Source organism: Urocitellus parryii, chromosome X, assembly GCF_045843805.1.
Source record: "Urocitellus parryii isolate mUroPar1 chromosome X, mUroPar1.hap1, whole genome shotgun sequence".
Lineage (NCBI taxonomy): Eukaryota > Metazoa > Chordata > Mammalia > Rodentia > Sciuridae > Urocitellus > Urocitellus parryii.
This window is the reverse complement of record NC_135547.1, coordinates 110,498,454-110,515,208: the sequence shown is the minus strand read 5'-3', so window position 1 is coordinate 110,515,208 and position 16,755 is coordinate 110,498,454. Positions and strand designations below refer to the sequence as shown.

Here is a 16,755-nt window from a genome sequence, read left to right as displayed (position 1 = left end):
ACCTATTTTATCAAATCATATTTTGAATTTTTTATCCTCTTTTTACCTGATGAAGTGCTTAATATTTTCTGCTACCAATTAATGAAAAATAATGTGTTAGCGGTCAGATATAACACAATAATGCTAATTTCCATCACGTTTTATTTCATTAGGGAGAGTAATTTCCATTAGACTTTACCTTAGAATATTATAAAAATTTATAATGCACAATATTGTTTTGATCAATTAACTACCATTTTGACAAAAGTAAAACTACAGAACAAATTTTTACCCCTTACATCCTTGTTCCCATAGGTATAAAACACATGTTAAAATTTCAGTCCAACTACATACAATATTTGCATTTCATCCATAGGATAAGGTGTCAAATAAGAATAATTTTCAAAAGTTATAGCTATAAAATGAACATAAATCAGATATTTATTTAACTTCATAATAAGGCAAATGAGGGAAACAATAGGTAGGAAAACTGGTTCAAAGGAAAATTCAAATAATTGTTATGTTGTCAGTTTAAGAAAGTCATGGTGAATATATTTGCTGAGTTTGAGACAAAGCATTCAACATCTTACCAGAACAAGTAACTTTTGGTGTTATTTTCTGAACGTGAAAGGAATCCAGTATCTCCATGTATACCATCCATAAGTTAACATGTATCTTCATAGAGCCTAGACCTACTAAACAATAGTAAGCCAAAAAAGAGTACATTTCTCTAAAAATCAAATAACTTAACATGAACCTTTTCCATTGGTAGCAATCATCATCATATGTTCATATATTAAACAGATGAGGACAATGTTCAAGTAGTAAAAGGCCAAACATACGATATTTAAAAGTAAAGATCTTCTTTGTGCATTTATTCAACAAATGATGAGTAAAAACTCATTGTGATATTTAAGTTCCATTTGTTAATATTTAAAAAGTGATTTTATGGTTTTTTCTTAAATTATAATTTTATATGGTCTCAGAAATTGTGTCCTTCATAATGATTTGAAACCATGCTGAGAAATTCTTGTAGGGAAGGTGTTAGCAAATTATGTTTGATGGCTTATCTTTAGGCACTATTTCACCCCGATCAAATTTCTCCATCAGTCTGACATTATTTTCCACATCTTCAAAATATCTAGGAGGCACAGTTCCTTGTTTTCTATCAATATAACACATAGGCAATGGGGAGAGAGTAGTGAGCAAAAGGATCCTAAATGTATACGTATCCTCATAGTGCTTTCAGTTTAGGAAGAAAATTTTGACATTAATCAAATGATCACTTACATAAAAATAAAATTGTACATGAGGCATATACTATAAAGTATGAGTATACAGATCCTTGAAAGTAAGGAGGTGAAAGCAAAGGAATTCAGTCTTTTTTATTTTATTGGTTCTTTTTAGTTATACATAACATTAGGATACATTTTTTAATGTATTGTTTTAGTTGTAGATGGACATAATATCTTTATTTTATTTATTTATGTGGTACTGAGGATCGAACCCAGTGCCTCACACATGTTAGGCAAGTGGTTTACCAGTGAGCTACAGCCACAGCCCTAGGATACATCTTTGACATAATAACTAAAGCAAGGAATATGATGCTCTAATTCAGTCCCCAGCATTTCCTCCTCCCCTTCCTTCTTAGTAATTTGTTTTCTCTCATTTCAAAAGCCTCTTGGAGGAGAGGCAATATATATAGGACCGATTTGATTCCCTTTCGCACTTTGTTTGAAATTGTATTGTATATTTCTGCCTGACAGTTTTACTTTAAATACTTCAGGGTTACACTTCCAACTAAAATGGAATAACAGGACTGTATTCATCCTCTCCCATGAAACAATCAAAAACAATAACAGTTGCAAGACACTCACTGAACATCAGCAAACAAAGGACAATGATTCCCAACAAACAGTTAAGGTTTACAGGAGCTTCCCTGTTGGAGAGAGTTTCCTGGTCACAGCAGAAGGAGGAGAAATCCAAGCTTGGCATGGTCCAGAGACTCTCTGGGATGAAACTGACAAGCTAGGAAGATCAACATGGCTATTGTTCTCAGAAAAGATTACTGGAGAAAATAGAGTGGCATAAAGAAAGAACCCTGGAAACCTGAACAAGGTGCCCCTGAAGTATTCAGGCAATTAATGATGAGCAGATTCACATGGTAAAATATCAACCAATGCTTGGGAAAGAACTCCTGAAAAAAGATTATAGGGAATGGTAGTCCCCTGATAGTCAATTCATAGAGGACTTGAACAAATTGCTCATTTTATTGGCTAGACTCCAAAAGCAGAAGGAGGAAACTCCAAGTGGAAACACACAATGTGGGGGGAAAAACTGTAGGAGCCAAGGGTAGAATATGTTGCCCCTTTTTTCATCTTTGTAATTTTCTTCATCAAGCCTTCTTTAACCACTGTTTTCTTCACTGGAATCTTCCATCAGAGAAGAAAGGCCTTTTTAGAAAAAGTCAGATGTGGCATATTACTACTCACATTCTTCTGCATCTACATTACATTTTTGTTACTTAAAAGTGTATTTTTGAGATATTTTACTGGGTCTATATATTTAGTGAACTTTATTCTGTAATCTAATCATTTTATGAATAGGTTCAAGTTGATAGGTTGCAAGTATTGCTAGGGTAGGTACCTTCAAACATGTTTTATGGATTCAGTTCTGACTTGTATAACTTTTTCCAGTTACTTTCAAATAGCAATAGTAATAATCATCTTGTATCTTTTAGATAATATACTCATCTCATTTGAATAATAAATTGTGTAGTGCAATGAACCTCCAGAGATGAACATCCAAAGTGTTCTCTCAGACTAGTTTGATTCAGTTTCAAGTAGGAAACCTGCAGAAGTCATAGTACTCCCCTCTCTCTCACCTCTTTTTTTCCTACTAAAGATAGTTTTTGACAACTCCAGGAAGACAGGTTTACAGTGCAGACTTGTATAGCAAGCAATCTCTGGGTTTGGCAATTGTTCAAAGAGCTTGTTCTCTCCCAGCATGATTTTAAGCATTTTTGAGAAATGCATCCACATGATGTGTGTAATGGCTCTTATATTCCTTGGTGTCTTGTAGGTCACCTAACAGACTCTCATCTCACCTGTGTCTCATCTCTCTTTTCCACAGCAAATTCGGGCCAAGTCCCTGTTAAGATGGCTTCAAGCTATTTCCTATCAACATATCAGTTTGTGGAAAATACAATCACAACCTTGCTCATTCTGTAGGTGGAAGTGCTTTTTGTTCCTAATATAACACTGTTTCCCTCTGGATGATTCCAAAGCATCTTTAGAAGTCTCAAGTGAGTCAAATGTTAGAACACCGTGTCTCCACAAACTTCAGGGGACACATTTCAAAATCTCCAGCAGGTTTCCTTAGATAAAACTCTTATTAATAAAACTAGGAATGAAAATCTCTCCTTTCAAGAGATACATACAATTATGAGGTAAGAGTACATACTAGAGTACTACTAGAAACATTTCCAAAGAAATTATCTTTACCTAACCTCAATTTTAATGCCACTTATAGTCTCAGGTTTAGGCTTAAATCACACAAACTTTTTTCATATAATTTCTTCATATGAGCTTCATAAATGGATTAGTGCCACACTTGAGCAACACTTATTTTGTTTTTCAACTTTGGGTCCTCATCTGAAACTGTGAGAAAAAAACTCTCATTTTAAAGTGATTTTATAAATATATATTCTATATTATACCATAATGTACAGTTACCAGATGATGGATACTTAGGTTACTTCCAGACTTTGCTACTCTAAGCAACACTGCACTTAATATCAAGTTACATTTATCTCTTCATGGTTTTTGACTGTATTAGCCAGAAAAATTCCAAAAAGATAATATATTAATCCAGAGTTAAGTGTTTCTTTCTATGTACACTTAGAAATTGACATGGAATAGAATAAAAGAACCCCATTTTCTTCATAACCATATTTCATCAAGGATTTAAGTGTTTACCCATGATTTAAGTGCAGAATAATATCTCATTGTTAATTTATAATTTTAATTTTTACAGTGTATTAGTTTCCTGTGGATGTTATTAAAAATCACCCCAAATTTATCATACCAATAATTTTTCTCTCACAATTCTACAGACAAAAAATCCAGAAGTGAGTATAAAACTGGGTATAACTCAAGATTATCAACAGAGCTATGTACCCTTACACCCTCCATAAACTATAGAAGGAAATCTGTTTCTTATCTCTTTCAGCTTCTGGTGGCTTCAGGCATTCCTTGACTTGTGACTAAAGCACTCCAGGATTCAAGGCTAGGATTTCAAATCTTCCTCTGATTTATCTTCATGTTGTGTTCTCCTTTGTGTGTGTATCAGATTTCCCCTTGTCTTCCTTTTTTGAGGATACATTTAATTTCATTTAGAGTCTACCCATATAAATCTGGGATAATCTTCCCATTTAAAAATTCTTAATTTAGTCACATCTATAAAGACTTTGATATTTCACATAACATTCACAGGGATTAAGAAATGTATATCTTTTGAAATAGCAATTTTTTTCCTGGTCTTCCACAGAATCAGATTGCTTTCCTAAGAATTGGGCATTGAATTTCTCATGAGCAATTTAGAATACTTCTCAAGGAAGGTGATAGAGAATATGAAAGATAAAGAGTAAATATCAACTAATGTTATATAGCAAAGTATACATTTTTAAAAAATATACACACAGCTATAGCACAAATTTGCAATGGATATATTTGTATAAATCTATGGAACATCAAATTCATGTACTTCAATTATTAAGAATGGGATCCTAAGAAAAATGTGGGGATGATGGAGCATAGATTTCAGGCAATAGTGAAAGTAGAGTTTAATCATATTAGTAGTTATTTTTACAGGAATACTATATTCACATGTAAAGTATCATTTTATAAATATCAAAGAGAAACAGGAAAAAAGCAAAGAAATGATTCTAATTATCTTACATCTGAGTTAAACACCTTGTAAAAACATAAAGAAGTTATTGTGGGCTGGGGATGTCGTTTCAGTGGTAGAACACTTGCCTAGCATGTATGAGGCCCTGGGTTTGATTCCCAGCAACACAAAGAAAAAAGTTATCACAAATCATTGCTTACAGTCTAATTTCAATATGGGGTTATAGGTATGTATATCCTGGTATACTTTATTTGAGAAATAATGAAACTTCACTAGTTGCTAGATTTAAAAGAGAAATTGTTACAGTGTCAGATAAACTAAGTAGATAATGTTCATCAATGTCCCATGGTATTTTAAAAGTTTATCTACATTATTATTTATAATATCAACATCAATTTAGAGAAAAGTAACCTGAGATTCAGAGGCTACATGAATGATCTCAAGCCCAACAGGTAGAAACTACTTACCTGACTATTATAAATCTGTATTCCACACTTTTTCCCTATGTTTGCAATAGTAGTAAAGATATATAAAACCATCATGCATAATCCAATTATTAAGATGCATTTATAAAAAGAAAAACTGTTGCTTTCTAGACTCTAACATAGTATGATTTTCCTATAATGTTATGTGTTAATACTTTTAAAACGTTACTTAGCATCAACAGAAATCATATAAAATTTAATTACATTTAAAATATAGTGCTCAACTCTGAGAAAAAATATGAATAGCTCTTCACAGAATATTTTATTTTTGGTCTGAAATGAACTATCATTCTTTGATATTTTGCAATCTTTGAACACACACCAAAATAGTGTATGTTTCCTACTGTCAAATGTGATACATTAAAGTACTCTTTGGATTTTGTAGGATATGTTTGAAAATTTGTGCAAAAGAAACATTCCAATATTACTGGGTAGTTTATCAGGCTCCTGAGCCCATTCATATGCCTTTTTTCCCCCAAAGGGTTGCCTTAGTAACTGTTCAATAGAAGTACTTTTCTGCAGTTTTCTCTAAATAATACCCATATAATTGCTCAATTTAGTCATTGCAGTATCCAGGAAATAATGTAACTCAAATTTGGTTTGTTTCTGATTCCAATAATTTATAGACTAAAAATGTTCCAGTACAAACAGGTAAGTATGTCAGATATATTAAAATAGCAATCACATGTAGTACAGTGGAGAAGTGGTAGATATAAAATAATTTATTTTATTATCCAAGGGAAAGATAGACTGATTAACTCATGTAAAATGAAGTATGTTTGTTACAATTTAGAAGTAATTAACTACCACATAAAAATAGAAAGAATAACTTTTAATGCAATTAAGGGAAAAAGCAAACAAACACTGAGGCAATCCAACAGAAACCTAGAAAGGATTCGTCTACTGTCATGTATATCTAAAAAGAACAAATAATAATAACAAAAGAAACTTAGAAAGGAACATAAGTCAATGCATGTCTAGTATCTGAAACACTCAGTACACACACTCAAAAGTATAAGATATTTAACTTCACTGTTTATAAGATCAGATATAATTTCTATTTTAAGTCACAATTCTGTATTGGAGCTGAAATTTAATCTTGGTAAATTGAGTAGACCTTTATTCCTAACATTTTCCTTAAATAGGCAACTACATACTAACATGGGGGACACATAAGAAGTTGTGACATGGACCTCTGTTATTATGATTAAAGTATATATATATATATATATATATATATATATATATATATATATATATATATCACATTCATTTACCACAAAGTTGGCCCATAGTGAAGCTAGATATTTTATTCTCTTGATTTCAGAGATAAGACTGAAAATTTCACTGGCTACCACTTTAGCAACTCTCTGATATACTTGATGACAGTGTTTAGCAAAGTGCTGTGTTTTGTAAAGAATTCAAACAGTGTTAGCTTAACATAAACTTTGGAAACATGGGTAAAGCAGAAAGATGAACTCTGTTACTATCTATGTGCTTAGAGTATCCATAGATCTTATATATTGATTTTATACTTCTATTTTATTGTTAATAAATATAAATGAGGTTTTTAAAATAGTTTTAATATTTAAAGTACTTTCAGTAGAGATTTTTAGACAAATGTTGGGAAAGAAAACCCAGTGTATGGAGTCAGTCAAAATTATATGTAGTAATAGCTTGTAATTCTGAGTATAAAGCTCTCTGTTTATTCTGGAAAATAGAGTCAGAATACATATCATGTTGGTATAGCAATTGTCATGTAAGCACTTAGTATACAATTATATTTTTAGGTAAAAGGCCAGGGAGAAGCAACAGGGAGTAAGCTGGATGAGACTGGGAAAGCCATCATATCATGATACACTCTGATTCCAAGTGAAAAAAGTGACAGGGAACTAAGCTATGATAGAAACATCTTAGATCACTCTGAAGTCCAAAGAAAGTTCAGGAAGATCTTCAGAAATCCCTGAAGCCAAAGTCTCTAGTCAGAGGAGTTGCTTACCTTTCAGGAATGATCCGGCTTCACTTTCCCTGACATTCTAACTGCTGACTGGGAGCAGGCCTAGGAAGCATGAACTGTAAGAAAAAACAAAAATGATTTCAGAGCATAGCAGTTGGGGACCTTATTCAATTATATTCCTTCTCTGTGGGGTACATTCTCATAGCCACCACACCTACCTTGTAGGTACATTGTGAAATTAGAAATAATGTAGATAAATTGCCTAGGATTTAGTGCCTGACATATACACCATGCTCAATAAAGAACAGCTATTGCTATATCTCATTTATGAACTCTTTATAATAACTGTGATATTTATAGGACATATATTATTTAATTATCATAAAATTTCTTCCCATTAGAAGAAATAAACATCTTGACAGACTTGTATTTTTTAAAACATCTCTCTTTGGCTTGTAGATAACTGCCTTCTCCCTTTCTCTTTACATAGCCTTTCTTCTGTATGTGTCTGTGTCCTGATCTCCTCTTATAAAAGATTCCAGCCATGTAAGATGAAAGCCTACCCCTAATGACTTCATTTTACCTAAATTACCTTTTCAAAGAATATCTCAAAATACAGTCATATTCTGAGACAGTGGGAGTTAGGACTTCAACATAAATTGAGGGGTAGGACATTATTTAGTGATAACAATGTTATTGAACATACTTTCCAAAGAAAACTGAGAATCATGGGTGTCAAAGGAGATGCCATGGTTATATTCATAATAAAAGGCAGAACCCAGATTCTAAACAAAGATCTTTATAATTTTAAGTAAGGCCCATTCTCTTGAGGATGAGAGTGCATAATACATATACCTTATATATTCCTGGGCCTTGTACTTGGGGGGAAAGACAGAAAATGACTTGGGCTGGAGGAATTAGACTCAATATCCACAAAGCTAAAACAAACACATGAATCAAATTCCACACATCTTTAAATGAGTGGGTCACTTTTGAGGGTAATTTGCTCCCTAAAGAGATATTTAACATGTTCTGTATACATTTCTGATGGACACAAGTGAGCTTGTGCTGCTGTCATCTAGTGGGTAGAAGTCATTAATATTGCTAAATATGCTACAATGCATAGCCCCCACAACAGTAAATTGTTTGGGCCAGAATGTTCAGAGTGGAAGTTGAAAAAGGCTGTATCAGAATAAGACAATCTGGATACTGAATATGGCTGTCCCTAGGAGAGGATCACTCCTTCTTCGTCATCTCCCAACTAGTGATCAAAACTAAAGGAATGAGAAATTATAGATATATTTTGAAGATTTATAATTTTTTCCTGATCATTTCCAGGCCTTCCCCAGGCTACCCTGATTGATATAGCCTGTCTGTAGCAGCATGGCAAGAATGGGACCTACAAGATTCAAACTTAATTTTTGTTACTTTCAATAAATATGTCCTTATCCCTATTTCATCTACTCCTTCTAGATAAAAGGTTTGGACGAGTGGAGTGTACAATATGATTGAAAAAAGTAAACATCAAAGTTATAGTTACTGAAATGGGATACTCAGGTATTGTGTAGATAGAAGAAGAGCAATAACTCATTTAGGCTTGTACAGGGGATAGAGGGGTCTTAATGAATTTCCTTATCAGAACTTCCTCTGAAGCTTCCCCATCCACCAAGGAATCCATTCTGGTGCAGCTATCCTAAACTGTTACAAGCACCTACAATTTAACTGACTGCTAGTTCTGCCAGCACTGACCAGATAGTTCTGACAAACATTCATTTTACCTTATAGAGGTCTATGGGGATAATCCTAGCTCCTCCTCATGTGTGTGTACTAACATCTACACCTCCCTACACACATACATGTTGCTGTCATCCACAGCCCCAATCCCAGTTATCCCATGGAGTAGACTAATCCACGCTCCCTAATGCCAAAGATAAACAAGCAGACTGTATTGACTAGTCACTTTTCAAAATAAGGACTACATTTAATTATCTGAGCTAAACTATGAACCTTAAAGTTTACCTCAAATATTCTCAACCTGTGTCACTGACTTGAGGTAGGTACCACTTGCAGAGTGGGGAATCAGAACTCAATACATTGAAAAGACTTTCTATTTTTTTTAAATACTTTTAATTGTAGATGGATGGGAGCCAGGGATTAAGATGTGTCTTTCCCTATAACACTGTGACTTGTACCTTGAGGGTTGTTAACTCTCAGCATCTTAAATTCTCCCACATTCTTGTGTTAGTTCCATATGGCTATAAAAAATATCTGAAACAATCAACTTATTAAGATAAAAAGTTTATTTTGACTCAGTTTCAAAGGTTCTAGTCCATGATCAGTTGACCCCAATGCTTTTAGGCCTCTGTTGAACCAGCACATCATAGGGGTCAGGGCATAACTTCTCAGCTTATAGGTAGAAAATGAAAGAGATGGAGAGGGTCTGGGATCTCATATCCCTTTCAAGGGCATGTTCCCAAAGACCTCTAAATAGACCCCATCTCTTAAAGTTTCCACTACCTCCCAATAGCAACAAACTTGATACCAAGCCTTTAACATATTGGATTTTGGTGTGTATTTCAGACCCAAACTATAGCAACCCTAAAGAGAAAGGCTTAACTCTGAAGCAACAACATGCATACCAGGGCCCTCAGCTTTGCCTGTTATTTCAGTTGCTTCAAGGAAAGGCCATATGATCCATTATCTAGGGATAATTTTTTTGAGTACAAAGGATTGAGCCCAGGAGTACTCAATCACTGAACTATATCTCCAGCCCTTTTTTGTATTTTTATTTAGAGACAGGGTCTCACTAAATTACTGAGGTTGGCTTTGAACTCAAGATCCTCTTGTTTCATCCTCCCCAGCTGCTAGGATTATAGGCGTGTGCTACCAAGCCCAGTGGGATACATTCTTGTTGATTACTTTGTCTTCTGTGATTAGGCATGGATGGAATAAGGGTTAGTGACTTTTGTCACTTTTATAAGTGTTCATTTCCCTTCCCAGCTGTCCTCCTACTTCATTAATTTCAATTTTACTTTTCACTCCTATCATCTCTCATTTCTTGGTTAACATGCCAATGGTGAAGATACTACTCCACCTGTGTCTTCATTTGTTTTCTGAGGTTTTATATTTCCCACTTTCATGTTTTTATTTCATTTGTGTCTCAGCAGGGCACCATGCATACACAAAGACTTCACCAACTAGAACTGAATTCATTAACTTTTAATTTATTTATTGCTGTCAATTTGATCTAGAATATAAGATTTTTAATTTATGAGCATAACTAGTGATATAAGAGGGTATAGCTGGCTTTATACCTCATCTTCTTAGGAATGATTATACTGCTGCTGCTGCTACTGCTGATAATGAGTTTCAAAAGTTATTTCTTGAGTGCTAAATATGTTCTGGGTAATTTACATATAGCTTCTAATTTTTAAGACAAGCTGGGAAAATTGTGGCTAGCGGAAAAAATAAGTAAATTGTCACAGAAAATGTCATGGAAATAGAACTAGTAAGAGTCAGAGCTTGCATTATTATCAAGAACTATCTGAATATGAAGTTTTTGCTTTGTCTGTTATATCACCCTCCCCTTTTTGGTATGTTTAAAAGATCGATAAAACATAAAAATTGGTAGAAATCATGTGTTTAAAGCCAAGAACATCATGAGTCCAGAGTATTTCTCCAAAAATTCTGGCTTGGATTTTATGGTATATACAGGACTATTTCAAAGTGTTTCTTCTTTCCATATCATAAATAACCTACTTCAGGGTCCTTTGTAAATTACTTCTAAAAATATTAAAGATGGGATTAAACATTCTTGACTATATATTTTCCCACACAACATCAAAAAATCTAAACACTTTGGTCACTTTTTCACTCATTTTATAGACAGTAAGGATTGTTCTTTTGTGTTTTGTTGCCCTCTTAAATGTTCCCTTAATAGTAGGTTAGGCCACATGATAGACAATTTTCCTTTATACCATTTTCTTTGTCTTGCTTGTTCTCCTGATGTTAAGTAGCTGAAATTAGAAAAGGGCTCACAGAGGTCATATAGCTCAATAGAATTCCTATCATTTTTCTTCTTCCTCCCCCTCCTCCCCCACTTTCTGCTCTTCCTCCCTGCCCTCCTCCTCCTCCTCCTCCTCCTCTTCCTTCTTCTTCACTTTTAATTCCCATTGTACTTATATACTTTTCTCATCTTTCAAACTCACTGAGGAAAATACATCAAGATATAGAAATATTATATTTTTCTCTTCTAACTAGAGGGTCCATTTTTTATAACAGATTGAAACTAGCTGGGAGGAAAAGAATAAACAGAAATAACACCAAAATAGAATGTTTCTTCTTGGTCCAGTTGCAAATAGCTGCTCTTTTAAGGAAGTGGGTCTGCTTTCATTATACTAAACACACACACACACACACACACACACACACACACACACACATTAAACAAAACTCTATAAGTGTATTATGTGTACTGTGGATAACTGTCCCCATGACACTCTACCCAGAAGGAAAATGTGAAATGCTTTTCTAAGAAACCACCTTTTTTGACATACAATCACAACATGAATACATGAAAAATCCCATTATAGCATTTAATTTAACTAGCATAGCCTGAGAAGTGTGAAAATGCAATTTTTCTGCTTTGTTGTATCTTATCCAATGTATAATTTTACCTCCTGAGTTCATGTCCACAGTCTAAACTGATGAAATCAGTTTTTAATCTGATGAAATTATTGTTTGTTATTTTAGGTATAGACCCTTTCTAGCTTTTACACTGCAGTTTCTAGTTTTGCATAAGCTGTGTCTCCTATTGGCAGAATAGTAAAATTTAAAATGGTCTCTTTTGTTTTTAGAATTACAGCATTATATTTTAATTTCTGAATTTTATAGTTCAATATAAATATCAATAGGTACAAAACAAGTACAGTGGTATTTTAATCTACAAAATAAATACTTGTTTTATATAAAATTATACTTCCTATCTGCACAGCCTACCTTTGTCCAAATAATGGCTCAAATTAATATTAATACTAAAATCTACAAAACAGTAAGAACTCCTTTTCACTTTAAATGATTCCAGGGAAAATAGACTCAGTTAACCTGCTCCTCTAAAAAATAGGTCCTCAAAAAAATTAATTAAAAATTCTGGGGAAGTGGCTCAGTGGTAAAGCACTCCTAGGTTCAATCCCTGGTACCAAAAATAAATAAATAAATAAACTTAAAAATAAAAATGAGTCCTCTTAACTCTTTTTTGGTAATTATTTTTAGGAATTCACTTATACACACTTTAATATTTTTCATATTATACCTTTGTTTATGGAAAAACTTCAGGTCCTGTATGCTGACTTTGACACTTAACTTTTTCTTGGTCCAAAGTGGCATCTGGATAATAAATGTCAATTCACTTAGCACTACCTTTTATATTAGTCTTTATAACTCATACTCTAAAATATATCTGCTGCTCTGAAAAGACAAACCTAATTAATTGGAAAACAATTTTCCCAACCTTCTACTCACTCCGAAGTTCCCACAGAGAACACTTTGGGCATACTACTGGGGTGTTTCTTTGTACTTCTTATCTTTAAAAAGGTTACACTAATAACTGCATATTTTGAATCCAGATTTATTTTATATTCATGGAAATACATACTGTAAGCTGCTTCCCCCAATTATTGATAAGGCTGAATTATTTTTAAATCTTCACAGGAGGAGCCTATGAATATTTACAGTTGACTTTGTTTACCATATAAACAAACTTCTTTCAAAAAATGCAGCCAGAGTAAAGAAAAACATGGCCAGAACCTTTCTGCAAATAATATTGTAGGTTTTGCAATGGAACTATTACAGTTGTTTCTAATATGTGTCCCTGGGTGATAACTGTGTTGACAATATTTCATCAACCTATTTCCTCCTCCCAAACTATCCCCTAAACCAAAGAAAAATAAACAAGTTGTGGTAAGTTATCACTCAGGTGCTGATTACTATTTCACTGTATGTATATATTATGGGAAGTTTTCTTTTTATGGAATTAATTCCTTTCTTCATAATTTTTGTTACTTGTTGTATATTTAAAAGTTCATATGAGAAAGTCTTTGGGATTGACTTTTTAGTTTATTGACATTGATAGAATTTTAGTTGAAGCATATGTTGAGGGTCTCCCATAATTGTTTTATAAATCAAGATGAGGTCTCTTTCTGGGGGATGTTTTATCTTCTTCCTTATCTTCTTCTTCATTATCATCATCTGGATAATCCACTAAACCAACCAAACTGCTACTGGATGGGGTACTCATTTCATCCTCAGAATCAGGAGAGCTAGATGAAGAAATTCTGAATTCACCGGAAGATGTTCTTTTGAGAAGGTCTACCTTTTCTCCATTTTCTTTTGGTATTTTAGTATCTATAGATGTATCATAATGATCTGGAAAGTCATTTTCCATTGGTGGCATAAGTACATCTGTGGTATTTTCCTTAAAATACATATCAGCCTTCACCTCCTCCATGCCATTGGCATCTCTGCAAAAAATTTTAATATATAGTATAGAATGTAAATTCTTCCTTACTTGATTTTGTCTGTCTTTCTCTTGTTCATATTTAATCTTCAATCCTTTGAATGTCTGAACATATTCAATCAATTCAAAAGCCTTGTAAAACTTTTCAACTATATGTGCAACAAGAGACTTGATATTTTCCACTCGTATGTATTCAAATAGCTCAATAATAGCCGAATTTAGCATATTGTACCGAGTTCCATTAATCAGAAATGCATTTACAACTGGATCAAAAAGATTTCCCTTGATGATGTAACGATTATAAAGTTCATCTTTAAGACCAATCATCCTTCTCATAAAACGAACAGCAGATAAGATCAGGAACGTGTGCTTTGAATTCATCAACATCAAGACTCTTCTTAGCAAGTCTTTGCTCAATATGTAGTTTTTAATGTGATATGTGTGATGCTGTACACAAAATGTGAGTAGTTCTATAATTAAACTAAGCAGCTGTACTGTTTGATAATTATTGAGACAATTTTTGTTTTCGTCAGGTCCAAATAAATAATCCTCTTCATCTCTGTCTTCTGAAGTGGTAGACAAAATTGGTGCTATCAAATTATGCATGCAACGTCTATAGAAGAAATTTAGAAATTCACTTCTTTCACATTCATTGGGTACTATCAGCATGTTGTCCACATCAAGTAGAGAACGAAGAAGTCCCATCAAATTAATGGCACCTCCAAGTTCAGGATCAGTATCACTGATCATTTGTTCAATTACTACATTAATAAAAAGTTCATCATCTTCACCATCCTGAGCTTCCTCCATTACAAATATTCGGATCATAGATGGACTGTACTCTACCAGATACGCAAATATATCTGTAGCTGTTATCTTTACTTGGAAATCATCCATGCTCATTAAAATTTTAAGCGCAGAAAGAATTCCCAGTTGTAACAATGTTGTGAATAAAGCATCCTTGCTTTGAGGCTGCAGTGTCTGGGAAAACCCACAAAATTCTTTGAAAAAAAATAATAATTCACGTCGTTTATTTTCATCTGTAGTCTTATCCCTTAACTGTGCAAGAACTTCAAACAAAAACACATCATCTTCCAGCAGCATGCTGACTATCTCAACCTTGTTGAAGAAAATAAAATTTGTAAGAGTAGAGAGAAGATTCTCTTCAAATATGGATGGTATAGGAAAAAGAATATCATGAATGTACTGCACTCTGTAGGTCTGATGTATTTTTTGCCTAAGTTTAGAGTCTTTTATTGGCATAACTTCCTTGAACTTTACATTTTGGGTCAAGAATTCCCTATACCTTTTTGGCTGAGTCAAGGCAGGGTCATATTCAAGGCATCCCACCACATCCATGATACACTCATCAGAAAACATGATCTCAAACAGAGGAGTTCTGTTGAGGAATAAGATGCCTTTAATAATTTTGTGCAAGTTATGTAAGCCTTCAATGTTCTTTAGGTTCTCACAAATGTGAAATATTTGCAGTAGTTTTTTAATATAATCTTCATTTTCCAAGATCAGTGCCAACCTTTCTTTACGTATAGGTGAAGCAAGGACAGAAGTAAACAGATCAGCTATTTCTTCAAGTGTATGGAGTTCACAGTTCGGCAGCTCAACCAGACTACTGGTTGATGGCATTTCATCAAGTTGGTCTGGTCCATCCAAAAGATCTTGTGTGATTTCAACAGTTGGGTCTTTACCTTGGACTTGGCATATGTCTTCCCAGATCTCTCGACAGCCTGCTGGATCCTGGAAACTTAGTGCCACACCATGGTTCTCATCTTCAGACCAAACAATTAACACACCCTGTTGTTTCTGATAGGGCACGTTTGGGTGTATCTTGGACTGTAAAATCAGTGAGCCATCAGACTCTGACCGAACAAGCAGACACACGCTTTGGAGGCGCTCTATGTAACTTGAGGAGATTTGTCCCATGCCCAGCTGGCCCCATTGTTGATCTTCTTTCAGCACATAGACCTTTACACGATTCCACTTGCTAGCCATGAGGACCTCTGGCCTAAACACAGCAGGCCGGATCTTGGTGACCAACTCCTGCTCTGCGTTTGCGTATCCTGACCAATGGCAGCTACCGCTACCTTGGCAGCAACCAGTGGTTAAGGTGGCAGGTTACAGTACAGTACAGGCTACACTAGTAGTTACAGTAGTGGAGGAGGCTGAGAAAGATGCAGGGTCCGCAGGATTCCTCTGAGGCCCTGCCAGCTCTCACTTACTCCTACATCCAGAATCCCCGGGCCTCCTTTCTTTCATTTTGTCCACTCTCCTACTCACTCTGATAAAGTGAGTCCTTGCGCCCACCTGCTCGAGGCTAAAAATGCCTCAGTTCTTTTAAGAATCTTGTGATGCCCCCAAGATTCTGTCCAAGAAGAACCTGCTTATGTAATAAACACCCTACTTGCTAAAGGGAACCCCGCCAAGCTGGGAAACTAGGGAATTAGCATATGCATTTCCAGAAAGGATTTTGACCCTCAGAAATATTTTTACTTCTCAGACTTTTTTTTGTGGGGACGTAGGCTTAGGCCTTCAACTTAATTACCTAGTCCTGAGCATGTTCACACCGGGATTTTCCAAATATAAAGCACCAACAAATGACCTATAGACCATGAGCAAGAATCAGAGAAATGAGATTGGGTTTCCTCCATAAGACTTGGTCATTCATTTACTCATCTGTGAGGGAAGATATTGATCAACCCTGTTGCTTTCCTCAGTTCCACTTCAAGTTTTATGTCTAGCACCACAGGTAGAATGTTTCCTCATCTATAAGCATACTGCTGACTCTAGAGAAGGAATGGAGCAAAGGGAAATTGCACTGAAATTTGTTAAGAGTGAGTATTGACTATCACAAATTACAATTGTAATAAATTATAATTATAATTATATTTTATTTA

At 34.4% G+C, this 16,755-nt stretch overlaps 1 protein-coding gene across 1 annotated transcript; it reads right to left on the bottom strand.

The window, feature by feature from the left end:
- Positions 1 to 13,501: 13,501 nt before the first annotated feature.
- On the bottom strand, positions 13,502 to 15,880 carry LOC113178118 (serine/threonine-protein phosphatase 4 regulatory subunit 3B). The gene has a single exon (XM_077793665.1). It carries the CDS (start codon positions 15,851 to 15,853, stop codon positions 13,502 to 13,504), a length of 2,352 nt encoding a protein of 783 aa, XP_077649791.1. The 5' UTR covers positions 15,854 to 15,880.
- Positions 15,881 to 16,755: the final 875 nt, after the last annotated feature.

Excerpts from the sequence above, each read along its gene's own strand:
- LOC113178118 (XM_077793665.1), bottom strand. The coding sequence starts at position 15,853 with ATGGCTAGCAAGTGGAATCGTGTAAAGGTCTATGTGCTGAAAGAAGAT.